General features: G+C 44.6%; 1 protein-coding gene across 2 annotated transcripts in view; it reads right to left on the bottom strand.

Moving 5' to 3' along the window:
* Positions 1-27,004, bottom strand: part of HMCN1 (hemicentin 1) — a 1,785,366-nt gene that overhangs the window by 742,642 nt on the left and 1,015,720 nt on the right. For both annotated transcript variants that reach the window (XM_069641364.1, XM_069641365.1), the window contains exons 57-58: positions 13,407-13,503; positions 3,694-3,855 (exon numbers count right to left, since the gene is read on the bottom strand). In XM_069641364.1, the coding sequence (XP_069497465.1) occupies positions 3,694-3,855; positions 13,407-13,503 (259 nt within the window). The remainder of the gene's footprint in view (positions 1-3,693; positions 3,856-13,406; positions 13,504-27,004) is intronic.

Here is a 27,004-nt window from a genome sequence, read left to right as displayed (position 1 = left end):
TTTTGTGAGACAATATTTACCTTTGATTTTTATCTGCTTAACGTGTAACTAAGGGCTTAAAAGTTATTGTATTATCATATACTTACTTTCCTAACTGGAATTACTGGTGCTGCTCTGTGTGGACTCTTTGTAGCCCTAGACCACTCTCACACCCTTCCTCAGACTGAGCTTTGACCGGTCTCCTGCTACCGCACTTTAATTGGTTTTGGCTAACCTCTCAGTGTCTTCCCTGTTCACCATAATAGGGTGGCCTCACAAAATCCTCAACTCAGGACTGATTATGGAAATCCTAACACCCTCCTTTCACCCTCAGTGCCATTCAATTCACATTCACTCCTTAAACTAATTTATATTCACCTGTCCAACAAACAAGTACACTCACTCTATAGTACTCTTGCAGTAATTAAACCAATGCCTCACCTTTCTCTAATAAATGCCTCCACACTCTGCCACTCTTCCTTCCTCATGCTGTGCTCCATCTCCACTGCTGGTCGCATCTGAATAATCCACAGTTCCTGTTTCCTGTCCCCTGCTTACAGTTCCGTCTGACTGGCCAGCTTTCCCTAGCCAATCTTGATCTATATTCCCCTCCTGGCAGGTGTATGTGCATGGGGTAGACTTTACAAGGGGGCTGCGTCCCACCCCACCATGTGCAATGGTCAAGTCTCTGTTTTTGGTGTTACTACAATAGAGCAAGTTCAACAGTGGTGACCCGTGTCTGCCCCAACATTCCTTGGTGGTCTGGGGGGAGGAGTCAGCTTGTTTATGCAGGTGTCTGAGAATGCATCTGGACAGCCCTTCTCTATTTCCCTGAATGCCGCATTGGGCTGCGGGTACCTCTCGTGGCTCTCTCTTCATTGTTGGGTGGCTCAACGCTGACTCAACTGTGCTTGGGTCTCTTTAGTACTGCAGCGGCTCCTGTTGTCCCGTTCTGCTGGCAGGTCTCATAGGCAGTTTATCTTGTTGTTTGGAGTTTCTCTTCTCCATTCTCTTCTATCTTTGTAATCCCAAAAAATGAAAGAAAAAAACACTACCAAGCATTTTGGCAATGAGGTATAGTATGAGACAAGGGTGCACTGCCAACATATAAGATGGCACAAGGGGAAGGGATAAGGGTTGTGTATCCCTGAGTTGCCTTACTCTCAGGACCAAGACTGGCTCTGGACTGCCTCCATCACAACCTCTTGCCTGTCTTCTTTGACTCTCCTTCTATGTTGGCAGAACGTTCTCTGCATTCCTTAGACATAATGTGGGCTTTAAAGTATGATGTTGCCCGTACACAGCAGTTTTGCAAGTCATCTTAATTGTCTGTGACTTTTGGTTCCTAAGGCAAGGGGATGTATAAGTACTCCAACTCCCAATAGCTATCGGCTTGCACATCTTACTGTCACTGCATCATGAATAAGCCACTTTCTCATCAACCTACAGCGCGCACCACAAGATCCATTTCTTCCACCACTGTCTTCCTCTTCGGTGTCCCGCTGTTGGATACAAGCAGGGTTGCCATGTGGAGGTCTGTCCACACCTTCTCAAGGTTCTACTGCGTTGATAGGGATTCCACAGATGAGTCCAGGGTCATGCATGCAGAGCAGAGCTATCTGTCCGCATAAGGTGAGCTTTTCCCGAAGGTGAGACTACTTCCTCCGCCCATTTTGCATTGTATGAAAATATCTATACTGCTTTCTAATCTATTCAAACAGCATGTGAATTTATGAAAGATCCAATAATGGAGAAGGAATAAGTTACTTACCTGTAATTCCCATTCTTCTGCATTGTTATTTTTCATATATCCACGTGCAACCCTCTCACCTGCCCCACATGTGGCTCTTCTTGACTCATCTTGACACTTTCATGTGCACTATGATAATCTGAAGAGGGGCTCTAGGAGTGGCGCTAAGGGAGACTCTCCCTATTGACTGCGTGGCCAGCTGACCCAAAACAACTCTAAGAGAACACTAAAGCGACTGCAGTTTCAAATTCAAATGAAAAGTACTTTAATGTTACCAAGGATTCCCAGCCTGAAGACAGGAAATGTTAAACCATCATGTGAATTTATGAAAGATCCAATGCTGGAGAATGACTAATCTTATCTTTGAATACCTACCTTTTCTGCTCACTGACCTGGTTGGCAATCTTCCTCCCTGGTAGTAGTTGGAAATAGCCATATATTGGCATCTTCTCAGAGCCCAGGAAGTAGCCTTTGTTTTATGTGGAACTGGTTTGGGCTGGGTAAAGGGCTGCAGACAATCCAAAACAAATTTCAAACCTGAGTGATGGCATGCCTGTACCTCACCTGACTGTCCAGAGTTTGAATGCAGTATGTCCCCAGATAGGTGGGTGGAGGCATCCTGTCCAGGTTTTGGCATATCAGGATCTGGAGACATTCAGCTAGTCGGTCAATGGAAGCTTCTACTGGGACAAACACTGCCAAAGCCGTCTACTGCAAGGTGAGGATCTGCTCTTGCTTCAACAAGGGAAACCTTCCATGGTGCCTCTCTCTTTTGAACTGGTGATCATCCTGTTGGCGCTTAGAAGAACTACATGCCGGCACACAGCTGGCACACATGATCCAGAATGGAGACTCCTCCTGTTGCCTGGATCTCGCACAATCTGGGGCTGAACATTTTGCAGTGCACCCTCATTGTGCATCCTGGCCCCATTGCTCTACTGCTGTTGCTTTCTGTTAAGAAGAACCTTGCTGGAGCCTCAGTCCTTTAATTCTTTGTCATTGTGCTCGCAGATCCATTACTTGGTCATAACAACTGCTTATCCCAACTTCAGCATCCTACTCATCCTCCATCACTGTGAAATTGGAAGCAGGGTGCCTTCTTCATTTTCAGCCCAATTCCAGCCTGGTGCTTTTAAGTACTGTGAGGTTGCTGATGGTATACTGAATCGCCAAACCACTGTACCCAGCCGACAAAGTTGTCAAAAGAAGACACGTTTGCACCTGTGACCCCTGGACCCACAACACTGAAAGGAATGGGGGAAGAGGTTGTTCTCAATGGCCTAAATTTGCACAAGGTCATTGCTCACCCTGATTGGGACTCGACCGGGTAGTTTGCTTACCTGTTTCTGTGCCACCCAGAAACCCATTCATTTCTATACGATGTAATGACCTCCTTAGCAGCTATCCCGGCTTTACATTTGATGAAGGACCCAGAGAATAAGAATCCTTTCTATGTTCCCACGTGAAATACAGGATTGGTAGCTGCCTCTTTCCTACATAGGAAACCAATAATCTATATACTATGGAAAGTGCCACTATCTAAAGCAACTGACTATCCCATTAACCCAATGCTTACTCTGGGAGTACTTATGGCTAACTTCTACAACTCCCCCAACATATCTAAAACTTTGTTATTTATCTGAAGCTTTGTTTAGCACTTGTTTCTAGGATATGGTTGGACTCATTACGTTTAGTTATAGTGTACTGTAGTTGCCTTATAATCCTATGAAGCCTGTAATAACTAAACTAACAGATGATGGTTCAATACATTGAGCAAGGTTGCAATCTGTGGGCCAGTGTTTCACATTTTCACACTGCACAAGGGATTAATAAGTGAATTTGACACTTGCTGATACCAACACAGCGGGACCGAGAAGCCCTGATGCACCCTACTGCCAATGTCAACCTTTCACTTTACCTCACCCCTACCCACTTTCACCAACATAATAACAGTAGTTTCTTACCAGGTATAATAAGAGCGTTTGTGTTCAGGCTGATTGGTTTTCCATTCTTCAGCCAACTGAGAGCAGGTGGTGGGAAGCCAATGACCTCACAGGTAAGTGCTACAAAGTTGTTCAGCACGACTGTCATATTTTCAGGATTCCTGCCTATAATACTTGGCGGCACTGCAAAGGCAAACAGAAAACGGTTACAGATACATACCATTTAAAGATGTGCATTACAGAAACCCAGACACATATGGCCATATGGAAGAATATGCACATGGACGTATTTTCGTACTGTGGTATGTTATTTTTTACTGGCGTCAAAGATAAAGCCAAGATGATATGTGCTCTTACATAGCCATTTTATCTACATTGGTGAAGCCAGTCTCAACATAATTGTTAGGACAGAATTCTGAAGTCCAACTAAGGGCTTAGCAAAACCATTCAACTGAGACAGTACAAGACTCCACTCTTAGTGTAAGGCTATACCACCTGAGTATATGGTAGCATAGACAGAGCAGCCAGTCTTATTTTAGGAGGGAGAGAGGGCTGTAGAATCAGCACAGAGAAATTCTACTACACATATGATCCAAAGAAATACTGAAACACTATATATTGTAAAAATAAAGGGTTTATTTAAATACAAGTAAACCAAGGTAAATGTTGGTTAAATAAGTACTATCATGTTATATATAAGCACAATTATAAGCAAAGCATAGATCTTATTTAGAAAGCTAACAGTATTTCTAGGTAAGTCAGACCTTCTCAAACACATTCAGTACAGGAAACACATATTAATGTTACTTTCAGATTACTTTACAGTAATTCAAGGGTAGTAGACTCTGTCAGTTATTCAGTGACATTCAACAAGGAAATCACATAGTAATCCAACTTGAAAATATACTTTTCTGAATAGTGGAACACAGACTGAAGGGACAGTATATATATCTATACTACCTTTGTGATAACACAGAGTTATACCAGGTGAGTAAGACCTTGTTGGTGTAATATACAATTACAGTTGCTTTTCAGCTCATTGGAACACAGTCTAAGATAAGCAAGAACTCTTTACACTAATTCTGGATGCACCAGGCAGACCAAAGTCAGCTACACCTAAAGGACTACTTTTCGGGAATGGCACACAGCTATTCTAGGCAGGTAAAAGCTCTGTTGTAATATACTATTACAGTTATATTTCAGATCAGTGCAACAACGATTGAGGTAAGCAATAATTCTTTAACTTGTTTGAGGATGGCACACAGCTAACACAAGGTAAGTAAAACCTATATACTTTTTAAAGGAGCTATCAGCAACTTAAGACGTAAGTCTAACCCAAGGCAGACTTATTCTGGACAGGCTTACAGCAAGTCAGGGGAAGCATGACCCAATTGGGGACACACATACAGTTATCCAACCAGGAATAGTAAAGTGAAACCAACAGCATTAATTTTGGGGAAGAGGCACAACCAATTCACAGGTGAGTAATATAACCGTATATATACTTTTCAGAATAGTGCAACACACATTCAAGGTAAAATACTCCAGGCAACACAGTACCTCAGCACAGACGAAGAGTTGCAGCAGGAAGACTTCAGGTCTGCAGTCAAAAACCTGGTTGATGGATTCCTTTGTCAGGGAGATGGAAGACAGGACTTTGGAAGGGCTTTTGAAGCAGAGATCAAGAAGAAGGCCCCAAGCAAGCTTTTCTTCATGGCTGGATGCGGCTCTGTGGTGTTGGCACCCTTTCAGGAGCCAGAAAGCAGACTGAATAACGCTAGTCGGATTCTTGTCGTTTACATGGTCCAGCACTCTGATGAGGGGACTCTTTGGAATAGATTCACGTCTCTGGAGGTCCAGTAGGATGCCCACAAAGTTTCAGCAAGATTCGGAATTCGGAAGGCCATTCACTGCACAATGGCTCGAGGTTCTAGAGTATTGGGGTATTGCAGCCCGGAAAGGTCGCAGCATGACTTGGGATGGCTCAAAAAGCAGGTCTTCTTGAGTCTAGTGGGTCTCACTAGGCTCTGGGTCGGGGTCTTTGCTTTCGGAGTGCCCAGTTCGATAGGAAAGAAAGGTTACAGCAGGCTCTGGTTATACAGCAGGCTCTCCAGTCGCTAGAAATCACTACGCCCATTGTTTCTTCATCTTCCTCTTCAGATTCAGTTCCAGTGGTCGACTACTTCTTCAGCTTCCAAGAGCAGACTTTTATGCAGGAATCCAGCCAATCAAACAGCCATGAATCATTCAAACGTGGAGGTTGGCAGTCCTTTCAGGACAGCCAGCCTCCTAGTTTGATCTGGATTCTTGCAGTCAGGCTGGAAGACAAAGGGCTGCAGAGTTTTGGACTCCTCCCTCTCTTCCTGCCTTGACAGACACTCTGGAGCTGGGGTGGGCTTGACTGAGGTCTCCCGCCAAAGATAAGATGGACATAAAGGAATTTCCCACCCCGGAGATCAGGGAAGGGAAAAAGAAAGGACATGAAATACTGAAATGGTGAAAAAAGAATACTGGGGCATTTTGGTTTTATGAGAACCCACATGTGCCTTTGCCGAAGGCTATGTAATCAGCCCGTGGTAAAGGTGCACCGAATTATTTAAAAGGTTCACCTCCACCAGCCATTAAAGGTAAGCTTATCCCTGTAAAAGAAATGTTACAGTTAGAATGAGAAAGGGGATACATTGTATCTCTCCAGCACTCCACAAAAGGTGGGGGGGCTGCGGTCTCAAATAATAAAATGTAAAAGGGATACAAAGAGCCTTTCTACCCTTAGGAACTGTAGTTCTCACAAGGTTAGCCAGAGAAAGTTAAAAGGGGAGCCCCAAGGTCAACCCAGCAACAATAGGCAGTATGTGCCAAAAGTTGACAAAGAGGATCAAATTAAAAAGACACTATGGAGAGTCTTAAAATGACACTCATAAAAAAAAAAGAGTAAAACTGTTACGCTCACCTGATCTCCACGGGGCGCCGAATGGAGCTGGACGTTCTGGAGATGAGTGGTTCCTTGTGCCCCCCTCTGACTTCGTCACAAAAGCAGGTTGCCTAAAATGTTAAATCAAATGTTACCCAACCATAAGGACGAGGGTAACTCCCGATTCCCGTGACTTCCTCTTGCACCCCTCTGCTATGTATCACCTTTGTATTGTGAATGGCCGGCTCTCCGTCCTGCATCTCTATGCAGGGGTGCATAGCAGTTCTAGGAGCTAGTTACTTCACTGATCCTGCAGAGTTCCAAACAACTGTGACTCAATAGGTAAGTCTCTTTCCAATGGTATGGATTCCTTAAGAGTTCAAGTTGTAAAGTCCACTCCTGTGCCCCTTCCTACAGGTTTCCCCTTGTGCTTAATATGGAGCGAGGTCCTTTTCAGGAATGGTAACTGGCTTCCAAAGGTACGTTTTGCGCCAGCCCTATGCGAAAGTCTTTCCCCACGGTTTTGTTCTCTGCACAACTAACCTGCTGTTCTTTGCATTCTGCAGGTGTGGAATCTCCAGAACAGAGTTTGCGTGAAGATGTATTGCGGGTCCGCAAAGAATTGCTGTCTAAGGTATTACCTTAGATTTTTGTTTATCTTTATGAGATATGGGACTAGATTCTCTAGGTTTTTCTATGGGCCTAGATTCTCTAGGTTTTTCTTTCTGAAGTTTTTTTTCCCTAAGAGGGCTTTTATCCCTCTGAGGTGTTTTTGAGGACTTCTTTTTGTGTTCCTTTCCCCCTCCCTGGGGCCCAGAGCCATGTTTATCCAACTTTTTGGGGCCTACTACTTGATCTGATGCCAAGCGTCGAATTTCGAATGCGTGTAGGGCCGAGGCCTCGTCCGCAAACGATAGACCCTCAGATGGAGTTTTACGGGCGACACCCTTGCCGTCTTTCGACGGTTGGGCCCTGTCATGCGGCGATCTCGAGCGAGAGTGCCCACAGGGCAGGGACTCAACTGACCTTTCCCTGGGTGTCGAACGTTGTTGATCACTCGACCCATGTGTCGAGTCTCGACTTGGGGTTATGTGGTGGGTGTCTTTGTAGCGCTTCCACCGCCCGATGTAGTCCCCATAACATGGCCGCCGGCCTGTCCTCTGGGGTCGGGGGCCTTTGCTTGGGTAGCCGATGCTACCCCGCCACCCTCGCCGTCTGAAACAGCCGCGTTGCTACCATCACTAAAGACGCCTTCTACCTCCATGGCCTCGAGCTTCCTGGCGTAGTGGGCCCAGCATTTTGTGGAGCGGTCCTTTAATGTCTTCGGCTTGAAGATCCTACACGCTCGACAAGACGTTTCGACGTGGTCTTTGGGAGACACAAGTTACAGACTAAATGTTTGTCTACCCACGGGAATTTGCGATTGCACTTGGGGCAGAATTTAAATGTGTTTTTGTCCATAACTACAGACTATGGCAGTTGGCCGAAAAAAAAGTCTAGGAAAGGGGGCATATACCTTCTAAAATGACCTCCCCACTCTCTCCCTACTGTCTGGGCCGAGGCCCGGGGAGGCCTTTCAAGGCCGAACGGTCCGTCGCGGTAGTCCTTTGGGCAGTTATCTGTCTTCATCAGCGTGATGTTTCGGAGGTCGGTGAAGAAAAGGATAGAAAGAATTACTATCGATAATTGAAATTAGTACCCGGCACGCGCAGCGCACCAGGAATACAAGGTGTGGATTGGCTCTTTTGCGAGCCATACCACACAGTATTCCCTTGTACGCCGGTGCATCCTGTGCGTACCGGTTACTCTGTTCCTGCCGAGGGGCGGGCAGCCCCTCAGCCAATGAGGCTCAAAACGGGGCAACCCCCGCTCCGAGCCACCACATGGCTGGAGGCTGCCTTCGTCCCCCGCCGGGGGACTCAGGTAAGACTTTTTTTTCTCCTTTTTCCCCTTTCCTCCCTCCTCCCTGCCCTCCCCACCCCATTTACCTTCTATCCCTTGGTCTCCGGCAGGGGACGATAGAAGCCTCCAGCCGTGTGGAGACTTGGAGCGGGGCCATCCGCGCTCCCAACCTCCACACAGCTGGAGGCTTCCATCATCCCCCGCCGGCGGTACATTTTTATTTTCCCTTCCGCCCTCCCTTCTGCCCTCCCAACCCCACTTACGTTCTTTTTTCTTCTCGTCTTGGGAGCGAACACGCTGGAAACACTTCTGTTCCCAGAGCGTCTTCTCCCGATGGCCACCATGGAAAGGGAAAACGGACTACGTTTTCCCTTACCGGGAGGCCATTTTTTCCATTTTTTTAGTTTTCGAAACAGAAAAAAATGCCATTAGTACCCCGGTCTAACGGGCTGGGGTACTAATGGCAATAAGACCCTCAGCGGCGGGCCAATACCACCCACGGTAATGCCCCAGGGGCATCTGTAACTACGGCCCCCGGTGCCATTACCTGGGGCGGTATTGGCCCGCCGCCTCGGGTCTTATTGCCACAAACATCAATGGATTTACGCCGGAATAGGAACTCTGCTATACGCGTCCATCTAGAATGGTGAAAAAAACAATCAGAGGGACCTCGATGCGTGAGGGATCATGGGTAAAGTGGACATCACACTAGGGACAGTATTACTGGCAGGCCCTGTCAACGTCCCTTTTTGAGTTTTGAAAACAACAACTGTAATACTTTGCAGCTTCCACTAGATGTCGGCCTATGCACAGCATGTGATCTAAGCAGATTCCACAAGCCTCAGAAATATATATATTTGTTGTTTTATGTATAAATATTATTAATTAAATGTTAAGTAGGTTCAATGCTAAGAAAGAAGTAGGGGGTTTTAATGGGAATGTTATGTGGCTTTAAAGGTTAAGTATGGGTAGGAGACTTAGGATAAGAAATGATTTTAGATAGGCAAAAAAGGAGTAGAGGGGAGGTACTCTGGCGTGACGCAGCAGGATGTGTGGCAGTCTGTCTGAGGCTGCCCAGTGAGATGGGACCACCCAAAGAGGCCATCCTCTGGCCTCACACTCCATGTGGGTGGTACCCGCGCTACGGATCCCCAACAGCCCTCCAAGGAAGGATGAGCGGATTCTGCAGGTCCCAAGTCAGTTGGTGCTTATGCCAGCAGAATCCTAGGGACGGTTAAAATTTAAAGAATAATTGTGTTTTATAAATAAAGAGGTGTCCCCATTGGGATCAGGGTGTGGCCCATCTCCTGTTATCAGCAATTTTATTTTAAGTTGCAGCGCCCCTCCCTACCAACTGGCCTGACAGGTGGGGGAGGTGGTTCCCATGGAGCCTGTCCCATGTCTGTCATGAGGGAGGTGGACACCCTTGCTGGGGCCAAGGCTAGAAAATAGTGGCTGCAAATTTGTCACAGGTGCAGAGTTGTTTCTGTGTTGGGTTTAGTAATCGGTTAGGGTCTCCAGTTTTTGACTCACGTTTCTGGACACCAACAGAAGCTGGACTTCAGATTTACCAATGAAGAAATGCTACTGGTTCTGGACCCATGACGAAGGTGATGCAATAGCCGGGAGATGCAGTCTTGGTGACCCAGCAAGCGTCTGCAGGCAATGGTGAAGGAGGCAAAACATGGTTGGAAGGTTTAGAATTAATCCTCTGGCAATTGCTCTGGGCAACCCTCCAGACCATTGTTCTTGAGCCTGCCAACCCATTACAGAAAGTGGAAAGACCATATGCAAATCAAGCTTGGTCCCACCCCAAAAGGGGCAATCCAGCCTGAACTGTTCGGTCCCATCCCTTCCACAAGCAACCCCAGATATGTTGCAGCCTCATTGGGTGTCATCAGAGAGGTGTGGCTTGGGTTTCTAGGCCCAGCAGGCTCGGGACGCACATATGGACATAACCGTCCCACTTGGGGTGATTATTGCAAATCAAAAGAGGTGATGGCTGGAAGGTTAAGAATGAATCTACAGCCTCTAGCAATTGCTCTGGGCAGTCCTCCAGACCATTGTTCTTCAGCCTGCCAAACCATTAAAGGAAGGTGAAAGACCAAATTCAAATCAGGGTTGGTCACATCCCTCCTGCATGAGACCACAAGCAATCCCAGGCATGTTTTAGCATTCATTCAACATCATCAGTGAGGTGTAGCTTGGGTCTTTAGGGGGGACATAGGAACACAGCTCCAACAAAGCTCTACTTCCTGGTTGAATGGTGCAGCAACTGATCCATAACGTTGGTGTTCCTCGACGATGTTAGCCAGCATGGTTGCACAAAATTGGAGTCTGTACGATGTGGCAGATCAGAGGGTCCACCCACAACCCAGGATGGTGCAGACCTGCTTCAGGCCCATGGCTTTCTCAAGCTTCAAGAGGATGTCCAAAGAGGTGCAGGGCTGTGAGCCAGTTGTGCACACTGGTTCAAGGGAGGGCGTCGTCTTGGAAGACCTATCCTGGACAAAAGATGATGGAGCTTCACCTTTCGAGAGTTTGTGATTGCTGTGGTTGTTGCAGAAGCAGCCCCCAGAATCCCTATGTTGCCTCTCATGCTTTGGAGCGCAGGCTCAAGTGGTCAACTGAAGAATGACTCCCAAATCTCCACAGATATACAAAATACTACATGGACATGACCACAGGCCAAATATCAGAAAACATGCACCATTCATCGTGGTTAGGTTATCCAATCCTGGATACCCACCCCCAGAAGCAGCTGTGACATCAGCAAATTGAGGATGTGTTTTAGGGTCTCTTGACCCTAAACCAGTCATCATCATTTCCAAGCACACAGCTGGTCTTCTGGGGATCTAGAGAGTGATGGCAGTGATAAAATGAATTTTGCACAAAAAATAGTTGCACAGTGGTGCCATAGTAAAATATCAAAAAATAAAGGTACAGTGCAATGAGCTTAAAAAAGAAAGGGGCAGAGCTCCCATGCACAAATATCCTTAAGGGGGTATCAGTGCTCACAAATGGTAATAGGGGCCGCGTTTCTCTAGTACTCATAGCCACAGGGACTGACCAGTACTTCTCCAAGAAGTGAGTTGCAGTGGCAAGTGGGGTCAAAAAAGCATCTCACTTGCAGAAGAGGGTCAGGAAAAACCAAAAGAATTAGCAGATACGAGGCGAAAAAGCAGTAAAAAAGACAAAACATTCGTACAAATGTAAAAAGAAGGTATTTAAAAAAAGTGTTTTTACATTGGGTTTTCCATAGACCCAAAATAACCACAAATTGGATATCGAATTGCCCCTCTTACATCACAGCGGTGTAAGGGAGCAATTTAGAGCTATCCAGTTTGGGGATATTTTAGGTCTATGGAAAACTCAATGCAAAACACTTTTTTAAACACCTTTTTTCAACATTTTTAGGAATTATTTTCTTCTATGCAAGCAGAAAAAATGTGAACATTCAATACGCGAATTTTGAGGTATTCACTTATCAAAAAAGTCTCACTTTTGGGAATGTGGAGCACAACCATAAAAAATTGAACATACAAACACACGCACATGTAAAACAGAAAAAAACATGAACAAACTCATTGGCAGCGACTGATTTTATATGGACATTAGCACAACTCACCTAAAACACACAGAATCAGATGGAAAGAGAAATGACAAATGCTATGCCATTGTGGAGATCTCACAATGCATGAACGTACACCAGCCAAAGACACTCACACATGCGGACACAGAAAGGGAAAATCCTAAAAATGAACAGAAATGCAAAAAGCCTACCCTGTGCCACTATGGACATCACACTACCGGGACTGGACGGAGACAGACTTGCCTGCTATGTTAATAAAGCTTCTGCAACAATATTCAACATTAGTGCCATTTCTCCTTGCACGAGATTTATAATGGGAATTGTTTCTGCTGCACTGCAATCTCTCAATTGTTTCTGTTGTACCACAAAGTTTTTCTGATGTACCTGCAGTGTTTCTTACGGGCATTATTATTTGGGATGCCCAACATATTATTCATGAGTTGCCCTTTAGAACAGTATCTTAAACCCATAGCTTTCTTGGTGGTACATGGAACACTGAATAGTGATGGATGGAAAGCTTTGAAGAATACATTACCACTGGCATTTCTGTGGGCAAATCTCCAATTCGTCGTTTTCCAACCTTGTTGGAATTTACAGAAGAAGAAAAACCAATACGCAAATCATGCTTGTTCCCAATCCAAAAGGGCAGTCCATCCAAGACTGCTACGTCACCCAATTTCGACTATGGGGCATAAGCAACCCCCTATATGTTTAATCCAGCAAAAATGTTATTTTCAAAGCCTTCCATCAGGGTTGGACTTGGACAAAATACTCTTGGTCTCCCAAAACGTGTCTCACTTTCACAGATCAAATTATACAACAAACAGCTTCAGAAGTACTTGGGAACATATTGCTTTAGGGGACCCTGAGGGAATGCACATATTTTAAAGTAAAAGAGGCCAATAGCTTTGATTAAAACTATCACATAATAAAAGTGTTCCACATTGGCCCAGACCAATCCTGGGCCATCCCTCTGGACATTGCCTTATTTCCACAGAGGCCAATCCAAGCCTGCCTTTCACCCACCACTCTTAAGTTTGGCATTTCATGGTTATACATTTAGAAAAATGTTCTTTGAAATAATTTGTTTGGCTCTATTTTCTTCAAAAAAACCTTTGAGATGATATCCAGTAACATAAAGTCACTTGCACATTTTTCTTTGCTTCTTTTTTAGAATTGCCACCTATTCTGAAAGTCTTTGCTTTTGGTGAAATGGCACTGAGTGATCACAATGGATTAGTATACTCTTTAAAGAAAGAAGCAATGTTTTAAACATAAAATGCTATGTTAAGCATGTCACCTTAAAAGCGCAGAAAAAATAAATCTTACCATTGACGTTAAAGTTGAAGTTCTTTTTGGAGCTACCAGCAATGTTCTCTGCCACACAGACATATCTGCCTGTATCGGTTATTTGAGAATTCATTATCTGAGGAGAGAAAACATGATAAGTTAACATTTTGTACAAAAATTGTTGTTAACGGAACCTAAAAATTTTTGATAACGGATAGCAATGCATTTGATCAATATTACTGCATCTAGTATTGGGGATTGTTAGAGAAACATTGGTCATTAATGCCTGTAATGCCTTGACTGTATGTCTTACTGCACCATATTATATATTTATCAGGATTCAAGTATTGTGATGAGAAGACATTTAACAAAAAAATGGCAATTTAAGATTAAATTTTGTGTACTCAAATGCTGAGGTGTGAGCCCATAGTCATGGAGGGGGGGTCGAAATCCAACCCTCAAGGCTAAACTTCACCCCAGGTTTTCACGATCTGCAGAAAAGATTAATTTGCATACAATTAATCTTGACTGGAATTATTCTCATCGTCCACGGTTGTCCTGAAATCCTGGCGTGACGTGGCCCTCAAAGGATCAGAGTTTCAGTGATTATGAAAAGGTAGACATGTGCAGGTTGAGCCAATGAACATAGCTGTCACTGTAGCGAGCACAATTGTGAGCAAACACCAACAAAATAAGTACTAATAAATAACATTTGTGTCACTTATAGAGACCATAAATGCCATACTTTATGCACAAATTGAGTAGTTGAGGTGCCACAACACTGAAGTACATTATATCTGGGTATGTCTCAAGTATCGATGGAAACAATCCATGGAAACATTGGCCACTACGAATGCGCAGTCTATGCAGTGTTATTGCGAGTGTTTCACATGGCGGTGAGCTCCAGAAAGGCAGCTGTTGTAGCAGTTGCTACGAACCCTGACTTTAGATCCTGTGCCAAAAATAAAGTCAACTGGGACCAGGCTCCATCCAAAATGTACAATGAAACTGTGCAGCCAAAAATAAGCAAACTTTCCTGATAGTCTCTCATCATGGACTCCTTCGGAACTGCCTCAGCTCCAAACTAACAATAATAAAATAACGCCACATGAAATTGAAAAGCACAATTAAAATAAACAAAATCCCAAAAACATATAGGGTATCATTTTATGTTGGGAAGATTTTTTGACCGGAATAACACCAGCAATATTCCTGAAAATCCTACCAATGCAGAGTTTACAGTGATTACAGTATTGGTATCAATACTGTTGCCCATAGATGTTTTTGATTTTTTTTTACCCATTTCCTCCATCATATTGATAGTGAAAATGGTCAGTTCTAACTCTGATATGAATTAAATGGTTACAGGTGGACTCCCAACTTTTCACCTCTCCCTACCCCTTAAAATGGCCTCATGAAAAAAACGTGTCTCCCTCTTCCCTTCTACACATTTTACTATGTTTACCTCCAACTCAGGGTTTTCCATTGAGAATGGGCATTATCTTTAACATCGGGCCTATATTTGCATCGGGGACTTCTGCAGCATTGGGACTGCATTGGGACTGCATCCCACTTAGCCAATAAGAAGCTGCTCTGCCCATCAAAAGAGATCTTGAGATGAGCAAATTCAGATATCAAAGCACCCCTGGCGTACTGAGAATATAATTTTTTACTTGACATATCCTGTGATGTTGGTCATTCCTGGTGAAACTAACTGCTAGGGTCATTAACTTTAAACCCCGAAAATACTCTTCTCAAAAGGATTACTTTATTGTAAACTGCAAATGAGCGCTCACAGCTTCACAGAGGATGAGGTACTATTTTTAATAACATCCTAATCCAGACATTAATTTACTGAATTTTAGCTGCGTTATACTGTATTTTGAATTGTCTCACACCCATTTGTTGGCATTGACTGCCCAGTCATCACTGCTATTCGGTGCCCCAGGGAAAGCTCATGGGATATTGTCAGGTACCCCCCAACCCTTGATAACAGGGCTCAGAGAAACGTACGATTTCGACAATTTGAGGTCCATAGACATTTTAATACTTTTTAATCTTGTGGAAATATGCTCAAAGCATCACATGCCAGCCCAATGAAAGTAATGTTAATTAAAAAAAAATCAGAAACTGTGAGAAAAGTAAATTGCCACTTTAACAGGATTAGAAATGCATGGAATTGTCAAATGCCAAAGAAGGGCTTGAAATCTGACCATGGCCTACGACTCCAGCCATCTCAATCTAATCTCTCTTTGAAACATCTTATCTGTTCTCGTACAGTTCCAAATTATCCTTTTCAACTAAATGTAGTCTCAACAAAATGGGTTACAACCTCTCAAGCGGCTTATTTTTCCAAACAGTTACTTTGATCATGTGTGCCTTGCAGTCTTCTTTAGTCCAGTTCTTATGTTATGAGCATTTGTATAGTGCCTTTTACCATTGCTATGGTCTCAATGTACTCTCGGTTGAACGCAGAGGAAAGAGCTGCTCGTCGGGCAGGCTGACCAGGGAGTTCAAACACTTGCCTCGACTGAGGCCCTGACAGCTGCTTTGCAGCATGGCCAATGAGACGGCAGGGGGGCGGGACCGGTAGAAGGAGAGCAGCAACAGGGAAATGGATGGGAAGGCAACAGGCGCAAGATGGACGGCGAGGCAAAGGCCCACTCAGAGAAAATGGAGGGTGGGAGAAGGAAAGCGGTGCACTTACCACTTCGGAGGGCAGCAAGTGAAATACACTGGGCCTCATTACGAGTCTGGCGGTAGCCGTACCGGAAAAACCGGCAGGCTGACGCCAGACCGGTAATTCCATTCCGCCTCCGTGATTGCTGGAAATTCTGGAGGCAGAATTCTGTAAAGCCACATTCCCATGGTGTCCCACAGGACTCCATGGGGATGGGGACCGTGGAAACACCGTTTCCGTCTATGCCAGAGTCAGTGTTTCCATGTCCGCCTGCAGGCGGGCGGTGTTACTTCCGCCAGGTCAGACCTGGCGGGAGTGACACCTCCCGCCTGCAGAACTCGGAATCAGACGGTCCGGAAACAATGGTGGTGGCGGATTTACCGCCACTGTTGTTTCCGGACCGGCTGACTTGTAATGAGGCCCACTGACACTTACAACATGGTGTAAACTTGAATCTCCACAAAATTGACTTCCAAATGGTGCAAGCCAGCTTCAAATTTAAAGCAAGTGACCATTTTAGGTCATTGTGTACGTTTGACAGCAACAAACATGTGCACATGGAAAAAGCTTCAAAATCCAGAATGGCATAAATTCACAAAAATAGGATGATGCTTACATATATTAACTCTTCTCTGTGGCCCCACAAGGGACACACAGGAAAGTCTGTTGGGGATCCCAGGGCCCATCTAAAAGATGCCCTGTGGCCTTCTGTGTCTCACACTTTGCAGCTGTGGCCCCCTTTAACAGAATGAATGGGTACTAGGCTAAAAAGCAGGTCCAGTGTCTTTCACCTGTCCCTTGCCACGAACAGAGTACCACTGTCTGTGCCATACATCACCCACACGTGTTCCAGCCCTTCACAGACACTGTGTCCCACATATGTTGGCACTCTTCACAATCCAGACATTGTTCCTGAACTAATCCCATCAGATCCTTCACATCTGGTACTGTGAGTAAATCATCAGCTGATTTACTCACAGTTCCACCGCACAGAAATGTCATGTATCCACAGAGTTGTGATATTTATCTATTCCACTCTCACATGCACTCACTCACACAACCATGTGGTAAATGAAGCCCCTGGTTCGAATAATGGATTCCAGTTTCAGCAATTATTAGGCGACCAACATATTTATTTATTCATATGGATTTATAAAGCACCCAGTGGCCCGGAGGCATTGTGGCGCTGTTACAGGATATTCACTTAGTCAGACCTTCCAGGATTTCGCGGCATGAAATGGCAAATTTTGCAGCATAAAATGGCAAATTTTGCGGCACAAATCTTTATTTATTGCACCATTTTTGCGGGACATTTGTATTAACTGGAGGGTGTAAGAGTGCCACATTGCAGGAAATAGGCAGAGTGCAAGGCTACAAGAGAGCCAGGGTATCATTATTATATATATTTTGTATAAATTTAATAGGAAGAGTCCCAGATGTCTCTGGCTTGGCAGAACAGTGTTTGATTTGGCTACATTTCTGGTTTAATGTTCATGCCTATTTAATAGTATTAACTAAATTGATCATATCAGTTGTAATGCTGAAAATATTCTACTTCTATGTTCCCCAATCCCCCAAACACCCACACACCTCTCTCACCAACACACATCTCACCAACTCTCCATCACAACTTGAATTCCTTAACCTCTCTGTCATACAAATACGCACTTGCTATGTCACACTGTCAAGTCACAATTTGCACTGCCCAGTCCCTGCCGCACTCCAAATCATACTCCCAACTCACACCTTACACTCTACAATTCCTCCCACAATATACAGTCCTTCATTCTTTTGTGCTGCTTCTGCATCTTGCATCCTTTCTCCCATTCTATCGCACTCTTCTCTCATCTTTTTTCCCAATCTGCAGCTCACTGCCTCTTTCTGACCAACCGCTTCCTCTCTGCTTTCTTGCTCACTGACCACACTCTCCCTCTACTTTCTGTACCTCTGCTCGCGCTCAGATTTCTGGGCCACCACATCACTGCTTCCTCTGCTCTCTTGTGCAGTGCTTCCTCCTCTGACCCACTGCTCTCCCTCTGCTTTCCTGCCTATCACTTCACATCTCACCCATCACTCGCCCTCTCTCTCATAGTGTAACCATTTTTAATGTTTTTTAAATGTAGATTTTGACCCAGTTCCTCAAAAAATGGGGCAGTTAAAAAAATAACGGAGGATATGCTATTTTTAGACAACCCATTTTTGGAAATGAGCAGGTCACCTTATTCTCAAAGGTGACCGGCGCATTTCCACAGGCTTGAGCTGTAGCGCAAATTGTGCGCTGGCCAGCTGCCTTGAATGGTGTTCTGGGTTGTTTGACCGAAGTATCATTATTTGCGGCAGAATTGACCGTAGTCAACAACCCAAAATGTACCTATCACCACCACCACACCCCCTCCCCTACTTAACTGCTTGGTCGCTGCTGTTTCCCCTGCAACCCTGCGGTTCCAGATCCGTCCCTCTAACGCGAGTCGGATCCGGCTCTGCAGGGTCCCTTTTTCGTTATTTTCTTTTTTTTCTGTCCCCGACTCCAATTTCGAGGAAAAAGGGGAAAACACTTCTGCAACCACCCTAGACCAAAAATACTGAACATGGGGAGCGGGTGACACCCCCACAACACATGTTCAGTATTTATAAAAATCAATCGAATAGTACTGGACAAAATAGGTCAAATTGTAACATTCGATCGATTTTTGTCATCAAAATGGGCAATACTTTAAATAGAATCGCTCTCCCGACAGTGTTCTGCAAGCTCCCAGCGCCTTTCACAGGGACAGGCCCTCCAAAAAAAACAGGATAAAAAATGCATTTTTATCCTGTTTGAGGAACAGAAATGCAAGCGACACAGCAGCGGTTCATACCTTAAAAGAAAGAAATGCATGGCTGGGTCAGGAAAGACCCTGTCATGCAGTGGCAGCCCCACATACCGTGCGCGTAGGGTTGCCTAAAATGTCTGCACATTTAAAAGTGCATCTTGCTTGGAAATGAGGGATGCGCTTTTAAATTGACAGAAACGCCACTTGATCAAGGAGGTGAAAAAGGCCATCTGAATGGGCGCTCATATAAAATGTGCCCATTCATGTGTCCCTTGTGGATTGGGCTGCACTTTTTTGGGGCGCAAGTGATGAGATGTGTTAGCGCATTTAATTTCTTGTGTAGAAAAAGTTGAGAACCTGGCACCCTGAGTATTTATTTTTTAAATTTTTTTTAAAGATGCTATTTTTGCACAAAACAGCAGTTTTAGCGGCATTTTGCGCAAAACTGCTGTTTTCGCTGCATTTTGCGGGATCGCAAAATCGCTATAAACTGGAGGGTCTGTCACCGTACTAGCATTCTGATGATTGTATCTGCTTAGATTCACATACTGTGCATAGTCCGACATCTAGTGGTAATCGCAGAGCATTGCATCTTTCTTTTGAGGATCGAAAGGGGCATCAACATAGGCGTGACTGTAACACTATCCCTAACGTGACATGTAGTGTACCCAAAATTCCTCATGCGTTGAGGTCCCTCCGATTGTGTTTTTTCTGCCGTGAGGTAGCCTTATGTTCAGCGTGAGAGAAAAGGTGTAAGATGTCTATGTTCCTTCTACTCCATGACGGGAGGAAGGGTGGGCGCATGTGAATCTAAGCAGATACAATCATCAGAAATGCAATTACAGTGATTAATGCATGTCTTCTGATGCTTGTTAATCTGCTTAGAATCACATGCTGTGCATAGACTAGCGAGCAGTACCGAGAGATGGTGGTGGGAAGTGTGAAGGAACAGGAGCAAAGAGATGTCTTAGCACTGCTTGTCCCACCTGAGAATCAGACCTAGAGTGTGTAGCTAGGCAATAGTGTTGTGTAAAGGTGTGTACAGAACTCCAGGTCGCTGCTTTACAAATGGACTCAGGAGGAACATTTGCATTGCATGCTATGGTAGCCCCTGTGCCCCTAGTGTGCTCTAGGCGTGAAGTGCAGATCTCTTTTGGCAAGAGTGTAGCACAGTATGATGCAGTGTAAGATCCACTTTGAAATAGCCAATTTAGAGACAGGGTCCCCTTCTCTACCAGCTGCCAGTGAAACAAAAAACTGGTTTGTCTTTCTTAGTGGTCTTGTCGTTTCCAGGTAATAGATCACCGCTCTCCTTACATCTAGTGTGTGGAGGCTTCTTTCTGCCACGTTAGTGCGATTCTGGAAAAAGATGGGCAGTTCTATGGACTAAGTAGAGGGGAACTGTCCCTTATCAAAACCCTGTATTTAGATGAAAATGACTTGGGGCAAAGATCGGTAGAGAAACTTCTGTTGCAAACTGAAACAATTGGAGCAAATAAAGTATTCCTAATGTTACTGTTAAACTTCACCTCTATGCATTCTTGTTTTCAGTACAATGGGACATATTACAATCAATCAATTCTCTGGCACTGCCATGGGAGCTACCATGGCACCAGTGTATGCTAATAGCTTTATGTTTGATTTCGAAACTACTCACATCATCAGTAACCCACAATGGAGTAACAAACTGAAGAAGTGGATACGTTACATAGATGACGTTTTTGGAGTATGGTCAGGGAGCAGGGAAGAGCTTGATCTTTTTCTAATATTTTTGAACAACATTGACAGTCGATTGCAGTTTACAATGGAAGTAGGCAATCCGAATGTCCATTATTTGGACGTACAGATCATCATCACAGATTTGAAGATTTCTACGACAGTATACACCAAACCCACAGAAAAAAATAATTTGCTTCACAGGATGAGTTTCCACCCACCGAGCATCCTGCGGAATTTAACTTTAGGGCAAATGTTGCGCATTAAAAGAATCGTAAGTGATCCAGTGGAATGTGAAATTGAACTGAATAAGTTACATGAGAAACTTAAGGAAAGAGGGTATCCAAATGAGGATCTTCAAAGAGCGAAAGAAAAAACAGACATACGTGACCGAGCACAATTGTTAATTACCAAACAAAAAGTGGAGGGTCCAGGCTTGGTATTTGTCACGAAGTATTCTACACAGAGTAGACAAATTAAGGATAGCATCCTTAAAAGATGGAGGGCCTCATTACAACTCAGGCGTTAAGGGTTAACGCCGTCGTTAACCCTTAACGCCTGATTCCAATTTTAACGGCTGCTTTTAGCAGGCGTTAAAATCCATGGCGCTAAACCGCCTTGGTGCTAATTATGGCACCGTAATTTACGGTGCCGTAATTAGCGCCTTCCCCACTCCCATTATGCCCTATGGGGCAAAAATGGGAATGGGGAAGGGTAAATGGGAAATGGGGATTTACCGCCCCACTCACCTTGGAATGGGGCGGTAAATCCGCCATCCACCATGGTGTAAACATGGTTTACACCATGGTGGTAAAGTTGGTGTACTTACCGCCTGGGTCGTAATGACCCCAGGAGTGTGTTACAGAATGACAATAGAACCAAAGAGTTGTTTGTGAATCCTCCTCTTTTCGCATACCAGAAAAAAGCAATAACCTAAGGAATCTGCTAGTAGACACACATGGGAAGCAAAGAGATAAACAGAGAATGCCGGATAAGCATCCGGGCACCTACCCTTGCATGAGTTGTGGGAACTGCAACAACGTAGTGAAAGGACCATTTTTATCCCACCCTCGAACAGGAGAGCAGATCAAGTTGAGAAGTCATGCAACATGCTTGTCGGAGAATGTCATATATGCTATTAAGTGTCCTTGTGCCAGTATTATGTGGGGGAGACCGCACGCAAAGTACGAGTTCGGATTAATGAACACAAACCATGTATTAGACTCAATAACAGAACATCATCAGTAGCGAGACATTTTCATGATAATGGACACACTGTCGCTCAACTGAAATTTGCAGTTTTGGAAGTGATACCAACCAAAGGCCAAAACATGAACATGAAGAAACTGAGAGCCCAAAAAGAGGCACAATGGATAGAAAAAATGGGGTCTATTGCTCCAGATGGAATGAACGAGGAGTTGGATCTGAGTTGTTTTCTGTGAATTTGTGCTTTAATATGGAATGACATGATAATGTGAAACACATATATTTTGATCTTATGCGTATTAGATGCATATTGAATTTGATTTGCATCTATTTTTTTACTTTTAACCAATTTTGTCAGGTTTTTGAGTTTATTTATTTATTTATTACGTTTGATTTACTTAGAATTTGTTGTTTGATTTTGCCTCTCTAATGTTCACAATGTTATGTTCGTTTTAGTTTTTTATTACTTTTTTACATTTTCACACTTTTTTTATTTTTTTGTTTTATTATGATTATCATTTCTATTTTTTTATACTAATCATTACTTTTCCTGGTTATGATTAGGCATAATTTGAAGTAAGTGGTAACGATGGATGTAAACATCACAGAGGATTTCTGTTCGTGAAAGTATAAGGTTCTATTTAGCAATGCACCATTTCAATATGGTTGCTAAACAGGCGTGAATTGAGCTAGTGAGTAATCCCATTCCAATATGGCCGCTACATATAAAGCAACGGTTGCCTAGGCGACAGGTTGCAGCCACAACTTTTTCTCACAAGATACTGCAGAGTGAGCGTGTGCGAGCGTACAGCTCCGGCGGATAACGGCGATTTTTGATTTCCAGTAAGTAAGCGCATGATATTAGTAATTAAGGCTTTTGAAAGATAGAGTGAATTGTACCTAGTGACACGCATTCGATCTCTTTGCAGAGACCGCTGTTGTACGCGTTGGTATCCCGCGGATATGACCGCTGGTGGAAGTGGAAGGCACACAGTCAGACCGTTTCTGGTCTAGTGAAATATAGCGTTGCTATGATTGATGTAAGTTTATATTTATGCAACCAGATGCTTGTTTTTCCGAATTAAGTTGGGAGTTTGGATTTACTCACAAATATGCGGTCGATCTCGTTACAGAGACCACTGCGGAATAGATATCCCCCCCATGGACGAATCCGCAGGTGACGTGCAAGTCATTTTTGAACACTTGCATTTTTTGCAGGTTTTTGAAGGTTTTTGAAGGCGCGGCAATCCTGTCTGAAAGGAAGGTTATGTTATGAATAAAGAGGTTTACACCATGACCATCACACTGATTATTGTTCTTTTGTTATTTTTCATTATTTGTTTTTTATGGTGTCTCAATCTTGGTAATCTCGACATGATTCATGGAACCTACATCACCAATATGAAAATGGGGTAATGTACTAACGCGATTGTGTTTTAATTTATTTCTTTTGACTTTTGATGATCTGGTCAATATATGTATGAATACATTGATATGTGAATGTTTCATTGATGTTTTGGGAACTGATGATTTTTCTGTTTGATTTTGTGATGCAATGTTAACTATGCTATGATAGTTGAAATTTAATACCTTAGGAAAAGGTGTAATCACAGGCCCTGAGGAAGGGTTCATACCCAGAATGCATAGGCCATTTATGTGATGAATTCTGTCATGAAAATTTGATTTGAAGAAAACGTATGAAGGTTGATGAATTAAAGAGCATTCGGAAAGAAAGACGCAATTCGAGAATATTCTTTACCATTATTTTTTAATTATACCACTGTATAGTGGACTAAGGGTGTGCAGCCCACACCACTGGCCACACGGCCAAGGTCTGTTTTTGTATAGTTCTATTGACTGATTCACATGGAACTTTGAAATAAATGTAGGCGCAAATGGTGGGTGAGTGTGCAGGACCACCTTATTCTTGTGAATTGTCACGAATGGGTATTGAACTGAAAGGACTTTCAGTTCACTAATTCTCTTTATTGATGTGATCGCCACCAAGAAGGCGGTCTTGTAGGTGAGTGCTTTAAAACTAGCCTTATGTATAGAATTAAAGGGAGGTCCCATTAGACTAGTAAGTACAACGTTCAGGTCCCATCCGGGAGCTGGGTTGGAAACAGGGGAATTCATTCTCTTTACCCCCTCCAAAAATGCCTTTATTACTGGAATTTTCCACCATGAAACTTTCTTCTGGGACGTGGTGTATGCTGAATGTGAAGCTAAGTGGACCTTTAAGGAAATGAAAACCAGGCCTGAATCTAGCAGGTGAATTAGGTGCAGGACAATATGTGTTGGTTGCATTCAATCGGATTGATGCCTTTGCCATTACACCAGATGACAAAGCGTTTCCGTTTGCTGGAGTAGCAATGTCTGGTGTTGGGTTTCCATGCTTCCCTGAGTATGTCCACATATCTTTGAGGGAGTTGGAGGTGCCCGAACTCTATGACCTCAGGAGCTAGGCTGCTTAGTTGAGAGTTTGAGGTCATGGATGTAGTATCTTCCCCTTGTCTTGCGACAGCATGTTGTAAGGGCATGTCAGCTTCTTGGGAGGGGAGACTGACATTGCCCTGAGATGGGAGAACCACTTTGTCCCCTTTGCTGATATCATCCTGATGGGTTCCAGGTGCATTTTGTGCACTATTCTGTTGAGCAGGGGAGTCGGGGGAAAAGCGTAGACAGAATTCCCTGACCATGTTATCCAGAGACCGTTCCCCTTGGAGCGGTTCTGTAGGTACCTGGAGGTGTAATCTGGGTATTGTGCATTCTCCAGAGTTGAGAACAGGTCGATCTCTGGGAATCCCCAGTCTGCGAAGACGTTGAGAACAATGTCTTTGTGTAATCGCCACTCATACTCTACGGGTAGTGGGAAGTCTCTGCTGAGTACGTCTGCCAGACGATTGAGTTCCCCTGGAACGTGTTGTGACAGGAGGAACATCTTGTGTTTGAGAGCTCATTTCCATATATTCTGGGACAGTTTGGATAGCCCTGGAGAGTGAGTGCCCCCTTGTTTGTTTAGGAAATACATGGCCGCAGTACAGTCGGTGAGGACTAGAACTGTATTCCCGCTGGAGGTGTGTTTGGAAATGTGATTGGTTGCTACCGCTGGGGACCACACGAAGTGTGCCGTCTGATGAAGGAGGTGAGCCCCCCACCCGTCAGAGATGCGTCTGTGGTAAGAGTGGCTTCTACTGTGGGGGTGGTGAAGGTTTTCCCCTGCAGAAGGTTTCCCTTGATCACCACTGCAGAGAATGAACAAGGGCTGCCGAGACAACCACTAGATCGTCCCATTGTCAGCTGGCCTGGCACCATTGGCTAGAGAGCCCCTCTTGCATGGGCGCATGCGCAGACGTGCGTGTGGAACTAGGTAAATGCAGGAGGCCATCATCCTAACAGTCGCATGGCTTTGCGTACCGTCACTTCGCGATTGGCTACATAGTGAGGAATCTGGAACAGCATCTTTTGAACCCTCTCGTTGGAGGGAAAGGCGAGGCCATCTTTGGTCCGAATTAGAGCCCCCAGAAACTGTTTGACTTGGCTGGAGTCTAGACTGGACTTTTATCTCGTTGATGGAGCACCCTAGACTGAAGAGGAGATCTACCGTCTTCTGGGTATTTGTTAGGCATGTTACTTACGAATCCCCTGTTATTAGCCAGTCGTCGAGGTAAGGGTAAACTGGGATGTACTGCCTGCGCAGGTGAACAGCTACTACCGCCAGTACCTTCGTGAACACCAGTGGAACTGAGGCAATGCCGAGGGGAAGAATCTTGAACTGATAGTGCGTGTCCTCTATCATGAACCTTAGGTACTTTCTGTGTGCTGGCAACATTGAAATATGAAAGTATGCATCTTTCATATCCAATGTTGCCATGTAATCCCCCTGCACCAGCAGTGGGATTACTTCCTAAAATGTTGTCATTCTGAACTTTTGCGGTTTGACATATTTGTTTGCTGGGCTCAAGTGTAACACTGGGTGCATGGTGAGATCCTTTTTGGGTACAAGGAAGTACATCGAATAAATACCCTTGTTTACCTGGTGAATGGAGAGGAGTTCTATGGCGCCCTTTTCCTGAAGGATCTCCACCTCTTCCAGCAGGATTTGCAGGTGTGCTGGTGATAGGCGTCTGCTCTTTGGTGGATATTATCAAGGTGGCCAGTGGAACTCGATGAAATAACCGTGGGTGACGGTCTTGAGCACCCACTCGTCTGATGTGATCCCCTCCCATGCAGGAATGAATGATGACAACTGTCCCTTGACCGGGGAGGCATGGGGAGGAACCGGACTGGCGAGTCATTTTGATGCAGAGGCAGGGGAGCCTCTTGCGGTGGAGTTTCTGCCTCTACACTTGCCTCTGCGCTGTCCCCTTTGCTGATATTGGCTGTTGCTAGCTGAACCTTGTCTGGAGGACTATGGGGTACCTCCTGCGCCATATTGCCCATGTGGAGATCGGGACTGACCTCTAAAGGAACAGTGAGAGTTTGCACCTCCCCGCTGTTGGAAAGGCTTGTCTGTAATCTGCTAGAGGGATTTCAGCGTCTCATGTTCTTTTTTTATCGTTTCCAAGGCATCATCCACAGCCTTACCAAACAAGTTAGACTGTTCCACAGGCTTTTTTAATAAAGGAGGCCTGAGTCTCTGGCTTGAAACCTGCATTTTTTAGCCAGGCGTGTATCTTGAGGAGAGTTCCCTGTGCCAGAGTGTGTCCCACCGTTTCAGCAGCGTCTAGTGTGTTCTTGAGAATGTTGTGCGTCACCTGTCTACCCTCAGAGACGACCGCCAGCAGGCGTGATCTTGTGGGTTCAGAGACCTCTTGGAGGCCTTCTTGAAGCAGGCCCCATTGCACCTCGCTGTAACTAGTGAGAAGGGTGGTATTATTCGCAATTCTGGTAGAATGGGCTGCAGACGTGGTAATACGCTTGCCAAGGGCATAACGTTTTTTGCAATCCTTATCGGGGGAGCCTCTGCCATAGACAGTAGCACCCCAGCCCTTTTTCTGGTGGCTGTAACAACCAGAGCGTCTGGTGTGGCATGACCTCCAATGTACAGAGGGTCCGATGGAGAGGGGCGAAACAGTTTCTCAACCCAAGGGTTGACAGCCCTTGTAAGAGAAGGTGGCAAAAGGAAGGAGCAAGGCGTTTCTTTATGGAGTTCAGCAGAGGAATAGCTTGACTTGTGGGAGGTTTTTCTTTAAGAATGTCCTCAACAAAATCAGAGTCCT

The sequence above is a fragment of the Ambystoma mexicanum genome, chromosome 1q (genome assembly GCF_040938575.1).
Source record: "Ambystoma mexicanum isolate Mex_15411 chromosome 1q, UKY_AmexF1_1, whole genome shotgun sequence".
In the NCBI taxonomy this organism is placed as follows: domain Eukaryota; kingdom Metazoa; phylum Chordata; class Amphibia; order Caudata; family Ambystomatidae; genus Ambystoma; species Ambystoma mexicanum.
Note: the sequence above shows the minus strand (reverse complement) of the source record. Positions and strands in the feature narration are given on the sequence as shown.